Source organism: Orbicella franksi, chromosome 10 (assembly GCF_964199315.1).
Source record: "Orbicella franksi chromosome 10, jaOrbFran1.1, whole genome shotgun sequence".
NCBI classification, from domain to species: domain Eukaryota; kingdom Metazoa; phylum Cnidaria; class Anthozoa; order Scleractinia; family Merulinidae; genus Orbicella; species Orbicella franksi.
The window spans coordinates 1050252-1071150 of record NC_138154.1 but is presented as its reverse complement, the minus strand read 5'-3'; the positions used below and the strand labels follow the sequence as shown (position 1 = coordinate 1071150).

At 37.2% G+C, this 20899-nt stretch overlaps 2 protein-coding genes across 3 annotated transcripts; one reads left to right on the top strand and one right to left on the bottom strand.

The window, feature by feature from the left end:
- The first annotated feature begins 4810 nt into the window (after positions 1-4810).
- LOC145499883 (uncharacterized) lies at positions 4811-9986 on the top strand. Of its 2 annotated transcripts, none has more exons than XM_081479406.1 (3): positions 4811-5648; positions 7548-7823; positions 8104-9986. In XM_081479406.1, exons 1-3 carry the CDS (start codon positions 5443-5445, stop codon positions 8915-8917), a joined length of 1296 nt encoding a protein of 431 aa, XP_081335532.1. In that variant the 5' UTR covers positions 4811-5442; the 3' UTR covers positions 8918-9986. The 2 variants fall into 2 exon arrangements, with proteins under 2 accessions (XP_081335532.1, XP_081335533.1); XM_081479407.1 differs by having other exon boundaries at positions 5573-5648; positions 6864-7823.
- Positions 9987-9991: 5 nt separating this feature from the next.
- Positions 9992-13954, bottom strand: LOC145499884 (uncharacterized). Its single transcript, XM_081479408.1, has 7 exons — positions 13915-13954; positions 13769-13824; positions 13438-13557; positions 13245-13313; positions 12272-12487; positions 11813-11884; positions 9992-10105 (listed from the first exon to the last, which is right to left on the bottom strand). The coding sequence occupies exons 1-7, from the start codon at positions 13952-13954 to the stop codon at positions 9992-9994; spliced, it is 687 nt and encodes a 228-aa protein (XP_081335534.1).
- Between the last annotated feature and the right edge of the window lie 6945 nt (positions 13955-20899).

Here is a 20899-nt window from a genome sequence, read left to right as displayed (position 1 = left end):
GTCCACTGAATATTTATCACATGAGAACTTTAATTATAAAATAACTAGTGATAAAATCTCAGATAGTGCCGAGCGGAATTGATAGCTCTGGCACGGTAGTCCCATAAGTACTCACCCATGCTCGGTTCACTTCCGGTTTGTGTCTACCTTGGTAGTCTGCCAGGGCTTTTCCCCTTTGCAGTGTGTATGTTTCAAGGTTATTTTCATTCAAGGTCCACAAATTACGTACAAATTAATTACTCCTGGTGTTTTACGTTGATTTTCGTTCATTTTAAATTCAATAATACGTTGAAGCAGCAAACGTGACAATTTAGCTCTTCACGCCAACTTTGTAACCTGATACTTTTGTTTTCCTCGCAAAGGCATGTAATATGAAACCCTTGTTTTCTTCAACACACGGAAGATGTGCTTGGGTTTTGGAGATAAATGAAAGAACGTTAAATATCTGATGTAGTGATGAAAAAACGGAACAGAAACGATGTTGTTTTACTAAAAATGCAAATGTTTACCAATGACCAAGAACTAATTCAATTATCAGATAGTCACGAAACACCACTTTCTTTTTCTGTTGCCACCTTTGTTGTTAACAATAAAACAATTCAAAATTAACACACAACGATATTGATGGCTGAGAAGCGTTTCAACAAAAAGTATTGAAAATAAACAGCGCTACTTGGCCGATATGAATGAGTCTCCTCAAAGACTGATTAAATTAATATCCGCTTTTCATTAGGTGCCACGGAGTCTGCAGCAATATTTGAGCACTTTCCTGGTTTCTTTTGTTACAAATTTACAATTTGCGTAGTATTAAAGCCACTAACTTGGGAACTTTCTGGTCTCTCTTACAGACACGATTAAGGCAAGAAATAAACAAGCCGCTTAGGAGAAGCAATACATTTGAACACTGAGAAGCACACTATTGTAGACTGAAAACAGCAGATGGTATTTGTTGAACCGACCTGTGTGTAATTCTAAAAGCTACGCAGCCACGGTAACGTTTCACTTTTGCAATAAAAAGGGACAATTGGCGCTACCTGAAAAATAACTGCCGTCCTTGGTCACATGACAGGACATTTAAAATACCGCGTGGAAAGATAGTGTATAACCCTAACGATGCTAGAACGCATGCGTCTTACATGTTGAGTTCTATCATAAGGAAAACCACTCAACATTTGTGCGTGATTCTGTATGCAAAGTATCCTCCACCTAATATGGAAGCCACGAACGCTAACCAATCTACGCATGCGTTTAGAGCAAATTAGTTTTGTTCTAAAGAGAATGGTACACAAGGAGAGCAAGGGGTTACCTGAAACAAATATATAGCTTTGCGATGTTCAAACCTAACTGACGGCGATGAAACGTGTTTTGCGTAGAGTACACATGTACCTTTCCCACCCCACCCCTACCACTTCCTTGCCTCTAGACTACTTAATTAATTGAAATTAAGTAATTAAACAAACATTAAAGTTTACACCTTAGCGCCATAGTGCCATAGGGCCATAGCGCCATAGCGCCATAGTGCCTTAGCGGCAGGCAGCTCCCATAACCATCCCAATAGTGCACTCTGCACTAAAAAGGAGGGGTGCCCATGCTCATTAAGGAGCAGCGAGGCACTGAAATGTCCCATTTTGGCATTATTTAATATACCCCGTTATTGCCTTTCCGTGTCATTATATATGTCTACGCAAGAAGTCCGGGAAGAGGCTTTACTGAATATAAGGTGCATCGCCAAAGGCTATCATCTTTGCCGTTTTGAGGTGAACGTCCATGAAGTGTTTCTGACAAGAAAAGGGAGAACGCGGAAACGCGTTTAAAGTTGTTAACCAGGCAAGGACGGGAACAAACTTTTGAGCTGTCAAAAGAAGACGAATACCTGTGGACGGGGCGTTGAAGAGAAACAAGAGAGTCTTGTTCTCCTGTTAACGTTCAAAGGATTGAAATGAAATGAGTTTGCAATTACAGTAAACACCCACGTATAAGAACCTAGTGATTTAAGAACCTACAGGCTGAAATTGGGCATTTTAAAACCCAAATATATAAGAACCTATTTAGGCTGGCAAAGAACAATAGGTTCTTATACAAAAAACACTTATTTTGTAGCCAAAATACTGGATTTTAATTGATAGAAACTGTGAAATTTCTGAGAAACACCATGAAAATTATTTGTTTAATTGAAAATCTTTTAAATACAGAGTATAGAATACTGTATAAAATTATACTGGTGTAGCCTTGGGACTTGAATCTGTAGAGTGCCCTGACTTTTGCTCATGTGAAATACACATTACTGCTTGTCTTTTTCATTCCAACTGTAACAGTGATACCCAAAGAAAATGTTTGTTCTTTCTGTGTACAGTACAATGCATCTTTATTTCAATACGCAAGAAAATTAATATTTTGTTTCACATTGTATTTGATTATTTTCAAATTGGTTCAATTTTAATTCCCTAAATTGGGTTTTTATTTATTTTTGCTGTTTTTATTTATATATTTATATTGCTGTTAACAATTTACATTATTATCAAATACAACTGTAAATATGGTAGCCTATGATACTGAATTTATTGTTGTTTAAAAAATAAGGCTTGGCATTTTTGAGGTTTAAAATACAAATGTTCAACCATTATGACATACTAGTACTACAGTAGCTCTCTGAATGGTATCACTATGACAACTCCTACAAATAAGAACCTACTAAGAACCTAATCAGTCTGAGTTTGGAAAAACTACCCCAAAATATAAGAACCCATTCAGCCTGAACCCAAAAATTCTAGGTTCTTATACGCGGGTGTTTACTGTACTGCGTACAAAGATCAGATATTTATGTGCCGATTCCTTCAATCTGCAACCAATCGATATCAATTTATCTATCGATTGTTATTGAAAATCGATACCAATAGGTAACCACACGAGTCTTCGCCATCAATTGGTCATCGGTTATCAATATCAATCGATTAATTGATATCGATTGGTATTGATTGATATCGATTGTCATCGATTATCGATTTGATCGATTGGATACCCCGGGAAGAACGCATTCCAAGTTATTGTAAAATCTTTGTGAGCACAGACTCATGAAAACATGCCTCAAACTACAGTGAATACTTGTGTCGGACACAAATAAACTTTTTAAGTTTGATTTTGACAGACAGCTGAATCCTTGTTAAAATATTGGAACCAAATTGCTTGCCACAGCTATCAAACTGCAAAATAGAAAAGACTACAGTGCAGCTGCTATTTTCCTTATTTCTTCAATTTTCAGCAATAGAAATCAGATCAGTCTTTTCTCACGCAAAGCGAATGATTAGTTGATTAAAACGACTGGAAAAAAAATTGGGGTGCCCGAGCTCGCTAGTGAGCTGCAGCCATTTCTCAACTGACAGAACTCAATATCAAGGCAAATCCGCCATGTTTTTAATGTGCGCGGGCACGAACGCGCGCGAACGCGCGCTAGTGACGCCATAAATTATGCGCAATAAGGATGCGCAATGCAAATGTGAGGAATCACCTTAATTACAAAGTTAAATACATTCGACATTTGTAGTATTATTATGATCAGATTATTATTATGACCAGGCCTCTTCCTTATCTTGGTGAATCAAATTAAATGATTGTGAAAAATTATGAGAAACTGTCGATAAGCAAACGCTGCAAAAATAAGAGTTTTATCGCAGACGGAAGAAAAAGAAATCTAGGCGTGAACTTGAAGGGACACAACAAGTCTGGAGTACCTAGAAGTGATGTTAGTAAAGCCAAGTATATAACTTAATACAGTCAACACCCGATAACTCGATAACTCGAATCTTCGAGAGAAATTGAAAAAGGTTTGAGTTATGGGGAGTTGAGAACAAACGACTGGAAATAAGGAAAAAAACTTTTTTTTTTTTGTTTTAATTACAGAGAAGGCGAGTGAAAACGGTACGACACATTTCTAGATTACTGTACAATTCGGAACGTATAAACGTAATGGGAAACAAAAGAAAGCAAATCAAAGCAGCAGGAGAAGTCCAAGTACTGCGAACTTTGCAGGTTTCACGGAGAATGACGTAGTTTCTTGGTTTCAAACCGTATTAAACACAAGATAATTATAGCAGTCTACGAAGCGGCTGGCTCTATTAACAAAAAGAAAACTTCAAAACTCACCTGGTCCAGGGAAATTCCAATATAAAAAGAATGTGGATGCTCGCTGGAAATTTGAAAAGAACCCCCAAAAGGTACCAAGATACTGTTTTGTGGGCGCGAGTTGAATTTTTTTCACTCCCAAGAGGTACCAATTGTAAAAAAAAAGAAAAGAAAAAGAAAAAGAAAAAACAATAAATGTAATAACATACTGACACTTTCATAATTTTTAAGAGCGATAAAGACGATTGCCTCGAATGCCTTCTACTCGTAAAGTTTATGAAAGCATTGTATAAATAAAATGTCTCACTGTATGGTATCAAAACTTTTTGCCTGTTTAATTAATTCTCGCTCTCTGTTGTTCTCTTTCACGTTCTGTTTCAATCAAATCCTGTCTTGAAAACGTATTAATATCAACTCCGCTATCGTTTGTTGACATAACAATAGAGATGAGTTTTCTTTTCTTTAATAAAAAAAACTTCTGTTTTCGGGAACAATCGTTTCGCTCAAAACAAATGCGGACGTGGGCGCAATTTTCCGCCAAGAAAAGATGGCATTTAAGAACCCCCCCCCCCCCCTCCCTCCCCGCTCTCCCAGAGCAAATTTTCTCGGCTTGACTCTCTCGAAAGTCCCGCCTTGCATACATTCAAGATTTTGAAATTAAAATATCAGGAAACGAAACAGAATAGACTGGTTTTTGAGCGAAACCCGCACTACTATGTCTTAGATTTAGATCTTAGAAATATGGCTTCGGGGAGGGTAATACTCTACAGGTTAAAGCCGTGGATGGTTTACAAAGTTTTCAAATATAACCGGCCATCGCTGGATCAACGGACTTTGTTTGACTTTGTTTGACATCTGAAAAGGATGTGAATGATGAGGAAGAAAAATATGTCCAAGAAAAACTCTCCCCTGGGATGGACAAGAAATATACTCACATGTTTAGGTGACAGTCAGTAGGAATATGACAAGACAATAAAAGGGAAATCTACCAAAAAATCTTAGTAAAAAACTTTAAGCGCAATCTTAACCTAAGGCAGATCAACCTCTACATGTACAAGTCCCAAGTCTATCAACTAATCTCTTGATGTCGGCTATAACACCAGAGCTATACAATGCGCTCCTCCGCGTTATACCTTTGTTTTACTTGGACGCATTGCGGACTTATTATTTTTTTCTTTGCTAAAACCGTCTCCAGGCTCACTCGTCATATGATGCCCGGGATGATGACATAACTGGCATATCTCTTGTTGATAGTGTGAACTTTGGTTTAAAACACAAATTTATCCGTTCCGACAGTTCTGAAAATTCTCATCAATTTGTAGAATGATGAAGCTGATTCGAGTGTGTGTAATAGGCGCCGGAGGTGCTGGCCTGGCTGCGGCTCGTCATCTTACGAGTGAGATGGATATTTTTGACGTGTCTGTGTTTGAGCAAGCTTCTTCTGTTGGTGGAACATGGGTTTACAACGAGAAAACAGGCACAGATGAACGAGGGCTTCCAATTTACTCGAGTATTTACCAAAATCTTAGGTAAGTAAAAGGTATTTTTTAATATTAGGCCGGGAAAGCTGGGCAAAACTGAAACTTAGGTAACATCTTATTTATAGGACGGGGGAGGGTGCTGATATTTCTTAGCTTATAATATGAACTGAAGAGAGAAATGGATTCGTACAGTTGGATTATTTTCTGTGAAATTGAACGAGAAAGCAAATAAGTAATAGGTGGAATTAAATTCATTTACTTGGGCCACAATCCCAAATGGGTCCAAATGAACAAGGGTCACATGAGATTAGGTTGTTCTTGTTTCCATCCCTCAAAGTTACTTGCTCAGTCACTTAATATTATTAGACTTCAGCCTTGGTTTCATTATACACTTCACATGCATCACAATCATCTCTCACACTGCCTCTCTCATCCTGCGGTATAAATAGTTTGGGAAAATCAATTAGTATCACATAACTAGTGGACTAATGCAAATCCTGCATTTTAATCGGCTGCACTACTAGAAAACTATTAGTAATGGTCCTCGAGTAGCGAAATTCGCACAATCAGGTGTGACGCTTTCTTTCGTTTTATTCCCAGATAAATATTTCTTCAACTTGCATTTGCTACTTTCATTGTGTTGTTCCAGAAAATATCCATACCACTCCCATGGAAGGTTTTTTAGCATGATCCCCCACCCCCTCTGGAAATTCCATTTTAGTGCCATACTTTCCTTTAAAAAATTGGGCTTTTGAACCCCCCCTCCCCCTTGGAATTTCCGTTAACCTTCCTTGGGGTGGGTATGGATATTTTCTGGAACTACACATCATTGCCTTTTCTGTCCGACTAGTTGGGTGATACTAAAACAATTAGACCCTTCACCCTCAAGGGCCACAGGTCTAATTGTTAAATATAATGCTGGGGGGGCAACCCTGCAATGACTCTTAGTACCCTTGTGCCTTGGCTACCAGAATTGGCTCTCATGGTAGAAGATACTTTTTCTTGATGCACGCTAGATGTTTTATTAAAATTTGAGCGTTTCCCATCAGTGCCACTCCCCAAGTGTCCAGTTGACACATGAAAGCCCGGTGTGCCCAATCGATGAAAACCCATGATCAATATAATCAATTAATATCTGAAATCGATTAATATCTGAAATTGATGAAAATCAATGATCAAGCGAGTTGTGGCTATTGATTTTCATCGATTTTTATTGATTTTCAGTGATTGTTATTAATTTTTCTAGTTTTATTTCATTTGCAGCAAAAAAACATAATGCACAAGAGATTTGCTTTCTTCATGATGAAAGCAAAGGAATTCAAAGGAAATTTTGAATTGTTTGAGCCCATTTTCCTTTGATGACTACAAGATACAACCCGTTACACATTAAACCGCATTTCATTTTTTTTTTATCCAGTCGAACGTCTGTTGTTATCCCACCAAGAATGTCTCTTTACAGCTAGAGATTTTCTTTTCCAGGATAAATGATTCTCCTGTTGTCACAGTAAATCCACACTCAGCAACCTTAGACTGCTCTCTCTGTCAGTATGACATCCCTGCATTATATAGAGATTAATCTCATTAAGTTATCCCAAGAGTTATGCATTGCTCAAGAGAAAATTAAAAGTATCCTCTTTCAAGACTTAGCAATTAAGATCAATGAAAATCAATGTAATCGATAGCAATCACGAGGATTTGAATTACAAATATCAATTTTCATTGCTTAATTGGGGCAGTCCATAATAATCAATAAATTAAAACCGATTATATTGATTATATCGATTGCATTCCAACAATCGATTTTCATCGATTGGGAATGCCAGGATGAAAGGGAGATGGCTTGTTTTCCTTTTACTTCACAATGTGTGTTATGTTTCTTTGATAAATGTACCTATGACACAACATTTCTTTATTGTTTTCCCTCTCTGTTTTTTATCCATATTTCAGAACCAATCTTCCAAAAGAAGTTATGGCCTTTCCGGATTTTCCATTTCCTTCAGAATGGAAATCATTTATGACTCATCAGCAAGTTCTCAAATACCTTGAAGACTACACCAGTCACTTTAACTTGTATAAGTACATTCATTTTAACTCTGCCATCACAAGTGTTAGTCCACTCATGGGTGAAGACAGGGACCAGTGGCAATGGGAGGTGGTTGTGACAAATGTCGATACTAAGGAATCTCAAGTTCATGTGTTTGAAGCTGTCATTGTATGTTCTGGGTACGTTTTCTAGTACTAATAATTTTGTTAATAAAACTTGTTCTGGTTTGAAAACGTTGTATCTCAACCCATCAGAGATACCACCATCAAGTTTCCTCGTGGCAACCATTTAATTTTGCCAGAGGAGGAGGGGTGCTCTCCAAGTTGTCAGGTATTCAATGGCTAGGTGGTTTGTGTGATACTCTTCTATAATGTCATCTCTTGATTTAATTTTTCAGTGCATAATACTCCCTGTGAAACATTTTTTTCTGATTACTTCTTATTTCCTGTTACTTTGCAGACATTTTTTTGTTCCTCTAATACCAAGCATTCCTGGTCTTGAATCTTTTCCCGGTCTACTGATGCACAGCCATGATTACCGCCATCCTGATGTCTTTGAAGGAAAGCATGTGGTCATTCTTGGTGCTGCTGCATCAGGTCAAGACATTTGCCTTGAAGTTGCAACAAAGGCCGAACTAGTGTTCCTTAGCCATAAAGGCAATGTTCCTAGTAAGCTTCCAGACAACGTAAAGCAACAAAGACCAATATCACTTGTATCCACAGATGGGACAGTTCATTTTGATGATGGACAGCAGAGAAAAGTTGATGCCATCTTACTCTGTACAGGTTATGAGTTCTCTTTTCCATTCCTCAGTGATGCTTGTAATATTGAGGTGTGTGATAACAGAGTAACTCATCTTTACAAACACATTTTTAACACAAAATATCCCACACTCTCATTCATTGGGCTCTGCCTCAGGGTGTGTCCATTTCCACTGTTCAGCCTGCAAGCTCAGTACATTGCAGCAGTTTTGAGTGGAAAGAAGAAATTACCATCTGAAAAGGATATGAATGATGACGAAGAGAAAGATTTCCAAGAAAAAGTCTGCTCTGGGTTGGGCAAGAAATATGCTCACATGTTAGGTGACAGTCAGTGGGAATATGACAAGACTATCGCACAGCTAGCCGGAACACAGCCACTGAGTGAAATTTATGAGGATCTTTATAAACATGTGTTTCACAGAAGGAAAAATTACCTTATGGAATATAAGAATGATGAGTACAAGATAACTTCTGATGGGACATGGGCAAAAAATGAAAAAGTTGAAAACTGATGAGAAGGATCTTCTGGCTATTTAATTGATTAGTAAGATATACCAAAATTGGAACTCTGCGAACAATACCTCAGTAAGCGAAGCCTCCTGTTGAAAAATTTGTTATTAATTATTATTAAGAGTATCTAGTATTGTAAGTATCACAAATGGAGTGTAGCATTGAATGTTCTGTAAGCATGTTTTGCAATTAGAATATAAAACAAAATGGTCAGTTTTAAATAGTTTATATATTTTTCAACTGTATTTTTGTGTTGTGTTGTTTTTCAGTGTTGCAAAGAAACAAAAAAAAGAAAAATTAATTTGAAGCCCTGCTATCTCGAACTATTTTTGAGTATTTTTCACCTCATTCATGCAGAGATCATGTTCAAGCCAGCATTTTTTCAGATTTTTTTTCACAGCTACCTATATCAAGTTCACAACTGCATAAACACTATTTTTCTACCGCAGTTTAAATATATATTTTACATATGTATTGCTTATCTGAATCATCTACTAGTATATTACCCCCAATTGGTTTGATAGCTTATTTGGTGGAGCACTGCACCGGTATTGCAGAGGTCAATCATTGGTTTCAAGTCAGAATTGTCTTAGTAAACAGTAAGTGTAGTAGTCAGAAATTTAAAATCTTTAAATCAATCTAAAAATCAAGGAAGATTTTTACCGGTGGTTTTTGGGCAAAACCAAACCAATAAGAGAACCAATAAGCTTTATTAGGACACTTATTACCGAATAATCACAAAATAATAATTGTAGTTAAGTTGTTAATGTTCGTGTATGGCGTTAGTTTTTTACAATCAGCTTGAAATCTGGTGTCCTCCCTGAAGACTGCAAAAGAACGGAAGGAAAGCTTAACCTTTGGGAGAGCAAATTTAGGAGAGCAAAGACAAATTAAAACGATCAAAGAAGGAAGGAATGGGATTTTACAGTATTTGATAGTGAGCATAACAACGTCTAACATGACAATCTGTACAATATTGTGTAAGATAAAACAAATCTTCATCAATTAAATGTTGTTGCGAGAATTACAAATAAAACCCTGGATATCGTTGCGTTTTAAATAAAATAAAAACGTAATTACTGCTTTTTATCCAGTGTGGAATTCAACCTCTCGTTAAGCTGAAATCTTCTGCCCTCCTCTCTGATCCCAAGAGCTTCTTCAGTAAATTTTATCAAACCGTCCTTTTCGTCCTGAAACAGATATCTCATGGTTAGGTGTGTCATCCATCCAGGGGTCCGGATGAGGGGCGAGATGGAAACAAGACAGTATGTACACCCAGTGCAAGGGAAGAGAAGCCAAATGGAGGCTAAGAGACCCTAAGAGCACTGACCAGGACAACTTTGTGTCATGTCGAGTAGTAATTTTTAATTAAGACAAATTCCAGTCCTTACCAATTGGTCAGAGGATTGACCGAAATATCTTAAGGGCCCATTAACTGATCTTTTTGAGCGGTTGCTAAGGAAAATTTATTCTCATATAACCTCATCACTTTTAGTTAGTTCAGAGTTATTTCATGTGTTTTAACTTTTTCATGATCAGTAACACTAGTGATGACGTCATCAGGCCACGCCCATGGTCATGTGACTAATACTGAAAAAACGCAAAGGCTCCCAGGCAAATTACTTTATCGGGATTTTTTTCATTGATTTAATATTTTAATTTAAATCCTCATTACACTATGCATAGATTTTGTTTCATTTTTGAAAGGTCAGATTTTGAGAGAATTTTAAAATATTAAAATATTCGTAATTTCCTGGAAAAAGCATGATTTTGAAAAAGGAATGCATAGCTATCTTTCCAACGATGGCTTTAATCGAAATCCGTCGAAAAAGGCTGGATTTAATGAAAAACCGAGTTTCCTTTAGCATTTAAAGAAACCGGAAGTGCGCCCGATATATATTGGAAGTTACCCTATCAGCGCGTGCGCAATTTACACTAGCAGCGCACTTCGGTAAGATCAAACAAAGCCAAACTGAGTTAGTTTTTCTCTTTCTATTGCTCTTGTTTTTCTGTCTTTTTCTTATTTTGTCTTTGCTTGTACTTTTTTTACTTTGCATTTTGTGAAACACAAAAACATCTAAAATGTAAGCGAATTTGCAAGTTATTGAGTTGTTTTTATTTTCCGCGCTCAGGCTGACGTAAGTAACCGGAAGTGAAATTTCACCTCCTTAGCAACGCGCGCGAGCGCGCGCATAAATCGGTTATTGGGCCCTTAACGGTTTAAAACTGTATAAGAACTCGAAACACAGAAAAAGCCAAAAATGGGGCAAGGATGGGCAAAACTGGAGAAGATTAAAACTGATTGCATCAGAGTTGGTATAAACTAGAAAACACCGGCTCGGCAACTTTTTTCAAGCTTCAGTCAATTCGTATGAGCAGAGCGATTTTAGTGTGTTGAACAGGAAACGAGTAACGTCATGCGTTACTGTTCCGCACACTGCTGGTTCAGCAGTTTTATCCCCACGTGATACTGACGTATGATCAATCGGGGGCCAATCCTTTAACTGAAATAGGGTCTTGACTCCTTACAGTCTAAATTGAAGAATGGCGAAATTTGCAATTTTTTCTCCCTCTAGCCTGCAAGTAAGTCCCCATAGTGGCCAATTAGCCTAAATCGGAAACAAAATGTGATGAGTTTTAAGCTCTTTCATTTCACACCCAACCTCTAAGCGAGTTTGCTTGCAGGGTAGTCTCCCTTAGCCCTGGCTCTCTCAATCCGTAATATTGCAACGGCTTCGGAAAGCGCTAAAGTGACTCGTTAGTCGGTGCTGCAGAGTGATGGTTGCTGAGTGGAGAAAAAGTTGAACAAACTCAAGTCAAACAGTTATGCTCAAAACTACTCTCTAAATTCCAGATGCCACTCATTTACGGTGCATCTAATGCTTCATAGATGTTACCTCAAGTTCGTAAATTTCCTGTAACAGAGATTTCAGTAACGCTTGTTTTTTAGCGGGCATTTCCTGATTGAGCTGAAATTAAAAAAAAAGATATGATATTCTCGTAACCACTTGTATCGTATCAAGCTTATCGAACAATACAAAGGCTGCCACTGTCTCGTTGAGGGCGGACAGAATCTCCAACAATTTGATGTTGATATGAACCGTTACAGTAACGAACGAAGGTCGTATTTCAGAACAATGGGAAACATGATGAAGCCAATAACACTTGATGTTGGACATATAGCAAAATATAACTGGCCAACTCCGTAGTCTGTTTCATTCTCTGGAGATAGTACCAGATTGTCTCTGTTTCAAGGAAGGGTAGGCCTGAGTACGAGTTGTATCTGGTATTTCACCTAACTGACTGCCGTCTAAAGCTGTCTTCTGATTGGATGAAATTGTCTCTGAATAGCTCACCTGCTTCTCAATTCTAAGAACTTTAGATTCAAGCACCTCTAGTTTCTTCTCAACATCGCTAACTTTTTGAGTGAATTCTTTTAATTCAGTTAAAGTGGAATGAATCAAAGCTGAGCTTTGTTCTTCCCGATGTTTCGTAGTTTCAAGGCTTGTAGCCATGTCTTCCATTCGCTTGTTTGTTTCTCTCAGCGTTGAGGTAAGAATAGATACACGGCTCTGGAAAATGGATAACAACAATGGATCAATTAATGAATTTAGTTCTGAGCCTAAGAAATGCCAAAGTCATTATATACACCCTCTCGGTGTAACTTTAAGGATGACCTTTAAGGACGATCACGCTATACAAACTACTGATACTCCCGGGTTCAAACCATTTACTATGACACTTTACTCTCATAGTGCCTCTCTCCACCTAGGTTTATAAATGGGTACTGGCGAACTTAATGCTGGGGGTAACCCTGCGATGGACTAGATCCCATCCAGGGGGGAGTAGAAATACCCCTAGTCACTTCATGCTACAGAAACCGAGATAAGCTCCGGCCTGATAGGCCACTTGGCTCGCACGCCGACTTAACCTTTTTATCCTTTTTTTTTTCGTTGAAACAGTTCTCAAGAAAGTGCACTACCTTGCAATTCTGTAAAACAAGCAAACTAAATCAAAAACCTTCGGTTTTCAGTTTAGTTTCATCGTCTAATTCTTCGGACTTTCAGCGCTCCGGAAACTTTGGGTCACTTCGGAAGTCATCGGTTGAGCTTCGGCAATCTTTGAACAAATCGCTTGTTCCTCGGTGATTTTTGGAGGTCTCCTAAAATTTAGTTAATCTTTGTTGCCATAGAAACTTAGTAGATACTCCGAGGTCGAAGGAACTGATCTCCGCGAATCAAAACCTGGGATCTTTGCTGAACGTACTATAACTCTCTTTAATAAAATTATGGCTAATATGTTTTATAGATTAACTCATTCATGTTTTACCTGCAAAACTCGCGTACGGTTTTCAGAAATTTCAAACTTCTCATCTAGTTCATCTTCATTGCATTTAGCCTGTTAAAAAAGATATTTTAACTGGTATTTGTAGTTTTTAAGATATTCGTTTTAAAAGCTACAGTTAATTTGGTTTCACCCCAGTACAACTCTGTTATGCTTCACGTTTTTGCATGGTACTTACTTGAAGTTGTTTTTCAATTTGTTGAGTGGCTTGTAAAAGTTCTTCATTTTCCCTACGGATATCCTTAATCCGTTTGGTTTGTACTCGTAAAACGTCTCGAAGATCATTTATTGCGTTATTCTACAAAACATAATCATTATATTACATACTGTTATACAGTATACAGTGTAAAAGATTTAAGATAAACTGCAGTGCGAAAATGGAAATCCAACGTTTTAAGTGTTAGCCCAACGAGTATATATCGTCAACTATCTTAAAGCGCTGTTCTCAGATTTCTTCCCAAAACATTGAGAGTCTTCTAGTTGACTTCTGCATCATATGTCTCTCTTACCTTTTCAGTAAGTTGTTTTTCTACCATTTTCTTCCATTCTTTAAGTTCTCTCTTATCTAAAACAAACAAAACCGGGAATTCATTTAAGTTAAAAAACATACGTAACTACATAAAAATTGATTGGAAAACGCAAAATAATATCTTACAATTTCGCCATGATTTCGCAACACTGCACACGTTTCCCATTGCAAGATTTTGTCCAACTGAAATTGAGTAGCGCAAATTCCAAGTGATTGTATTCCTCTCAGCTGTCGGTTGTATTGTGACGAAATTTAGAATCATCGCTATGGAAAGCGCGCGCTGTGGCACTTAGCCTGCCTGCTTAACGCCTTAGCTAGCGGAGTAGTAGAATTCTTCACAGAGAATTTTTCTCTTCATGCAGTTCAGATATGCTAATGATAGCGCTAAAAGTCTTACTGTTGTTTCTCTTTTAGGCATTCAAGGAGCTGACCAAATATTTTGTGCTTTCTTTCCATTTTAATTTGTTGGTTTCATCTCGTATTTAACAAGGGTGGATAGAATAAATTGTTTTATTATAATATATGACTGAGAAATTACTTCATTGTGATTGGTTGAGAGCAGGCCAATTTATCGTTTATTCTTAATTTCAAATTGCACTGCAGTGCGGTGCAGTGCAAATTAACGCCCGAGCGTTTGCAATTTTTTCAGTCATATAATAAATGAGTAACCGCATTACTCGAGATATTTGAAAATTCTTTCAAATTGCACTCGCCTAAAGGCTCGTACAATTTTTAGAGAATTTTAAAACATCACTCGTGGTGTAAATCCTCAATTGCACTCGCATTCATATGATTACCTATACTAATTAAATTTTTCGATGGACTGGGTGGGGATTTCAATTTCATTTAAACGAAGTGGTGGTATAAAAAGGCGGGAAAATTATGACGCGTGTTCCCTTTTTGAGTTCAATGAACTGAAACACGAGCGATCGAGTGAGATAGAGAGATCTTCTAAACTATTCCTCGCACAATTTCTTATAAAAGTCGTCTATATTCTAAATAATGGTGACAAACGAGAGAAAGGTTTAGGTCCCTGTGCGAGTCAGATGAAGTAAGAGTCAACTTGTTTAGCCGGACTACAATAGTGTTTCTCAGAACACAACAAGTTCACTGGAGGCTAAAAGGACAAGGCCTAAGGTAAGGTGGCAAATTTACTGAAGTCTTAAGCTTAATTTTATATGGAAAATCCGTTTTCGCCGTTTGAAAGAAATTATGTCGGTTTTTATATTTTCTCGTTAATTTTTTGCTGCTTTTCTTCTTCATTCAGCCGCTTTGTTGTACTTTAACAAGCCTTTTCAATTGAAAAAAAAAGTGTTTCGTATCCAACGTTACGTAGTTGAGTTAATTGTAATATTCTGTGTTTTTTTGTAGTTTCCATATTATTTTGCATTAGCCATATTATTTCTTGTATCTCCGCAATAGAAAGCTCGCCAAATCTGCCGTTATAAGCCATTTTTTCTGGTAGAACTTTCGCGAAAAAAAAAAAAAAGCTATAAGCGACACTGTACTTGCCGCTTCACCATTAGGGAGTCTAAAAAACCGCAATGGCAACAGCATTGAGAACATATCTAAACAGAAGGTTTAATGGGCAATAAAATGGCACATTTTTTTTTTGCGGTCCTCTACAAAACAACAACGTGAAATGACCAAATTGTGCGTTGTCTGGAGAACGTAAGCCACGATGGATAATTTTTGAAATTTATATTTCGAATTTTACGCTGTGTTTCATATTCAATTTCGAGATAGTTTTGACAGAGAGAAACAAACTAAATGACTTTAGACTATCGCGAGATTCGTAGGTAAAATAAAAATTCATTATCTAACCGATTTTATTTAAAAAAAAACTAGATCATAGGACGGATAATGCAATTCGAGAATTTAGCCATCATGGGTTATGAGCCATTATACCATGCTCTACAAATATGGTAAGCATGCGCGTTATTTTTGGGGGCGTTTTTATTTTATTTTAGTCTAGTTTGCTATATTATGGGGCAGTTTTTAATATATAAAACAATTATTCCACTCGCGCTTGTTGGATATGAAATGATTATAGCCAACCCGGCGCTATGCATGCATTAAAACCTGCCCAATCATTGGTAAACACGTTTTATCATTTTCGTGACACTATGGTTACCATAGCAACAATATGACCTGCTAAAAACACCCTTCATTATACCTTGAAGGGCTTGTAATTCAAAAACGGCTTGGTGAAATTTTTTATAATATCAAATTTTGACAAGTAGGATAAAATGCAACTTTTGGCAAGGTTTTTAAAAAAATCTGTACATTCATTTCAAAACTACCTTACTTTGTCAAAACTTTAAGATGGCTCTGAACCCCATGTTCATATATTTTTTAAAACTTTGCCAAAAGTTATGTCTCATCCTGCTAATCAAAATTTAATAACATACAAAAAAAATCACCGTGTCGTTTTTTGATTTATAAGTTTCAGTCAAGAAATTCCCGGGAATCGTCTTTTTTTTCTTTTTATCATGTAACCGAAAGTTGACGTAAGAAAAAAAGAAACAATACCTGGTTAAATTCTCTCCCTTTCACCCCCTTATAAATCAATTTTTAACCCCCGCTCCTTTTCACAGCCTTTAAACCAATTTAATTCAAGATTGAACAAAATGTTTCAGGGCGTGCTGTCAATAGAGAAATGTAAGAATTGATGAAATTGAACAGTGCTTAACTGATAGGCCTATCGATCACTTGACAGTGAACAAGAAATGTCAAGAATGACCCTCAATTGTCTGAATTGTGTCACTGGCTGAACCATATTGAGAAACAAAACAGATCCAAAACTGCTCAAGAAAAATTCTGAATTATAATTGCCCAGTCCTTGTCCTCGGACGTGTGTTTGCACACCACATGTGCCATATCCAGCAATCTCGTACTATCATGTTTTCCAACTTCCTTTATTTAGTTCAAATTGTCATTTCTTTATCAGCAAACTTCTTCTCAATCGCGTTAATAGTTTACTTCAGTTTGTGAACAAGTTTGCCTTCCGTTCAAGCTCATTTAAAGCTAGACTGTCCAGGCTGATCATCGAAAGTTCTTCTATCCTAATTTCTATATTATACTGCCAAATGCTACCAAATATGCAAAGAAACTGGGAAAAAGACCCTACAGATCAAAATGGGGCAAGAAGTATTGGAATCAAGTACAAGATTACAAGAATGGAGGTGGATTACAATTCATGAAAGTTGATTTTGGGACAGGATGTCAAGAAATCAGGATTGTCATTTTGGTGACATTTTGAATCACGTCGTCATTTTTTTTTTTTTTTTTTATCTTTAATTAAATAACATTTCTTTGCTTTCATCACTGTTGGTGGTTTTTCTATGAAAGATAATAAAACAAATCTATTTAATTAGTTTTAATTAAAAGCTCCAAGCCATACCTATTAATTAACAATTATTCCACGGGCGCTTGTTTGATATGAGATGTAGAGATAGCCAACGAGACGCCGAGTTGGCTAAGATCATTTCATATCCAACAAGCGGGGGTGGAATAATTGTGTTATTACAAACGCCCCCAAAACATAGAAAACTAAAATAAAATAAAAACAAATACGAACCAAAAAATTACGTACACGCTCCTCATATTTATAAAGCATGGTATAATGGCTCATATACCACGTGGCTAAGTCAATGAAAACTCTTGAATTGCATTATCCAATGTTCCAGTTTTTAGTAAAACGCTATATCAGGCTAGACGTTGTCCCTCAGGACGTTCATAGTAGTCCTTCTAAGCATCAAATAGGTGGAATGCCATTCTTTTAAACATCACGTACAGGGTTTAGGAAGAACAACCTGATGTCCAATTTTAGACATAATTTGACTCCAAAAATTATCCTTCCGCCGCCGAGATGAACCCGCCATTTGACCTCCACCAGATTTGGTCTCATAGGCTCTTTATCATCTAATTATTTTCCCAGATTGGGTTGTTCTTTGTTGTATTAGATGAAATGCGTGAGGAAGAAAAGAACATTCTAGGCTGTGGATACATCAATAAGCAACCATTCATTGCTAACAAAATTCACTGAAAATAGCTTTTCGTACACATTGCAGGCCTATGTTATTAGAAGCATCGAGTACAGCCTGATATTGAATGATTCTGTTGTGTTGTAAACAAAAAAAGTCATATGTAACATAAAGAACTGTAGAAAAGCTGGAAAGAAAAAAAAAGCCAAAAGGAAGAAGGTCAAAATTCCCCAAGAACAATGAAGACTCGATTGTAAATATTAGTCAGTATAAAAAATGAAATGGAAACAAACAAACAAACCATTCCATAATTCTCTGGAATCATATTTGTTCGTTATGATGTAGTGGCTTCGTTACGTTACGTAATGTAGCTAACGGCTTCATAATTTCCTGGGATTATTCTGATTCATCATCAGCCTGGCTCCTTTTAGTAAGGAAAACCTTTCATTCAACACATTTTTAGGTATATTAAAGTTTGATTTTATTCATTCGTCACTATGAAAAAAGAAAGAACCATTCCTCTCAAAGCCCTGTATGTTGTTACGACTTGTCTAAAAAAACAGAAGGTTACAGACGACCTTACCAATCGTGAAAATCACGTAACGGCTTTTAACCATTCAACTCCACAATAGAAAAAAAAAAAGCTATGAAACTGGCTAATATTTGACACTTAGTATTGGATATAAATCCCTCTAAGCAAGGGTGCTTTATATGTATATCGCTCACTCCTGACACAAATCGACACGAACGGCGGAAATATTTTAACAACTGGGGAAAGCGCCGGGGAGGGAGAAAATGAGAAAGGGAGCAGCAGGGGACAGGGGTAGATCTCCTTTTCCCCGTTATCTCCGCTCCCCACCGGAAGGACACCCACGCAGGTAGACTAGACTAGCGTGATTCCTCAATTGGTGTTGAGCGATTAAAATCAGCGATAATGACGCTAATTAATACCGGCTACCAGCCTACATTAGTTACTAGCTAGGCAGTTTCTTCACGTTGGACCCCATTGGATGTCTGAAGTAAAAAGAGCAGATTTGTGACTGTATATACGTGCAGTCATTGGTTACGTCGATCGGGAGTTATGTTGGAGGAAGACTATCCGGTGAACTTCGTCACGTATCTTTATGTAGCAAATTCGCAGGATAATCTGGTACAAATTAATAAAGGAATGGGGAGTCTGGAAGAAGAAGCACTCATTACCGGTGTCAGATCGTGTTTTGCGACCGTTTTTTTTTTTCCTAGAATAAGAAAAGGTTATTTCGGAATAGCTTAGTCGGAGATGCCAACTTGAACACAAAATCTTGATTTTTTTTTTTCTAACGTTAAAATAAAACACAGGCGCCATTTATGACCCAAACACATGGCTGTGAAGCCAGAATCTGTAATTAGATTATGAAACCCCACTTCAGAATAAAAACTAGCGATAAAAAACGCCAGTTTTTATTCTGAAATGTGTTTTAAAAAACTTACTTATAAGAAACCCACTTCGGCGCATATTCTGCTCAAGTAACACACACATTACCGGCACAAGAGACAGCAAGCTGCAACATCTTCAGCGAGATATCATTAAAAAGTGCGGAAATTTGAAACTTCGACTCTTCAGAACAAAACTTAGCAGTTTGATTCACTTCTTCTTTCAAGGAGTGGCTATTTTCGGGCAGCTTAAACACTGAGGAACTTTTTGACTAATTCTAAACGCAGCTGAAAAGAATTATTCTTTGTCCTATAAATAGAGATGAAAAGGATAAACACGAATCAGCACAATATAGACCAATATATGTTGCAAGGGTCATAAAAAGTGATCATGAGTAGTTTGATAAAGCTTGATGTATCTATGATGATTTCTATCGTTCCTTATAAAAAGCCAAATTATATTTGAGGTCGCTCTTTTCGGGAGGTTCTTTCTTTCGGAGCATTTGACCCAGGCATGCTTTTTCACTGAGCCGCTGTTGAAATTAATACTATGTAATGAGTATTTGAAAGCCTTCCTACTGAGCTTCGTGACCCGTGAGCTGTTTAACCCCGAGACTGACGTAAAATTGAAGAAAACAAACTTCTTTCATCAGCTGCCACCAATGCGAAAGAAAAAATGGCTGTTTTCTCGTTGTTCTTCGCTTTATTTGGATAATTTCCGTTCAAGCATATCAGCCATTATTTCGAGCTGAACATCAAGTCAAACCAAATAAGTTGTTTTTTAACTGTAGTGCTTCAGAGCAAGCGGAATTTTGAGGTCTTGAGTGCGGCACGCGAGAATCCCACACGAAATCGTGACTTGCAAAGTGGCTTTAAAACGTGCACGAATCAAACTGAGGGACTTTGAACACCCAAAGTGCTTTTCCATATCAAATTTCCCAGCAACGTGAAAAAGCCTGTAATCTTTTGTAGACAATCGTAAAATCTGTTTTTCCTTTACAATTATTTTTTATGGAGATATCTTTACTGATTGAAGTTTCTTACAATTCAACATTGCTATGTTAATTGTCTACCAGTCAAAAGTAGATGGTGGTGTGCTTTGCAGTTGACAAAGAAACCTGCCATTTTAGGTAAATTTATTCAGTCATTTTGTAATTCATCTTCGGTGACATACTTCTCGCAACAGGAGATAACTGCATATGATGGGGATCTTTCTTATCGACAGATTTTATCCAAGAATCAGGATGAAGATTAGCCAACAGTCGGTCTTATCATGCCCAACATATTGCATCTTCCTGATCGGCTTGTCGATAAATTCAAGGAAAGGTTCAGTATTTAATAAAACGAATACAAATAAGTTACATTCTTTACTACGTAACCATGACGACGTGGACACCAATCGTCTGAAGCAAAACCAGCAAAGAGAATGTAATTAATACCTATACTGTGGTGAACATTGAAAGTGTGAGCTCTACACGATTACAAAATAAACTGCAGATGTTTGTTGGGTTGAGGTACGTTTTGACCCTTGCGCACGAAATAACAGCAGCATTACGTGATCAAGGGAAATGATCAGACACTTATTTATTACCAAACATGCCATTTGATTGGTGACACGCGATTCTCACACCACATCTAACGTGCTTTGAAAACTGACGCTCTGTCGCATCAACCTGGTTGACAAACAACAGACTCTTTTACGAAATTCTACA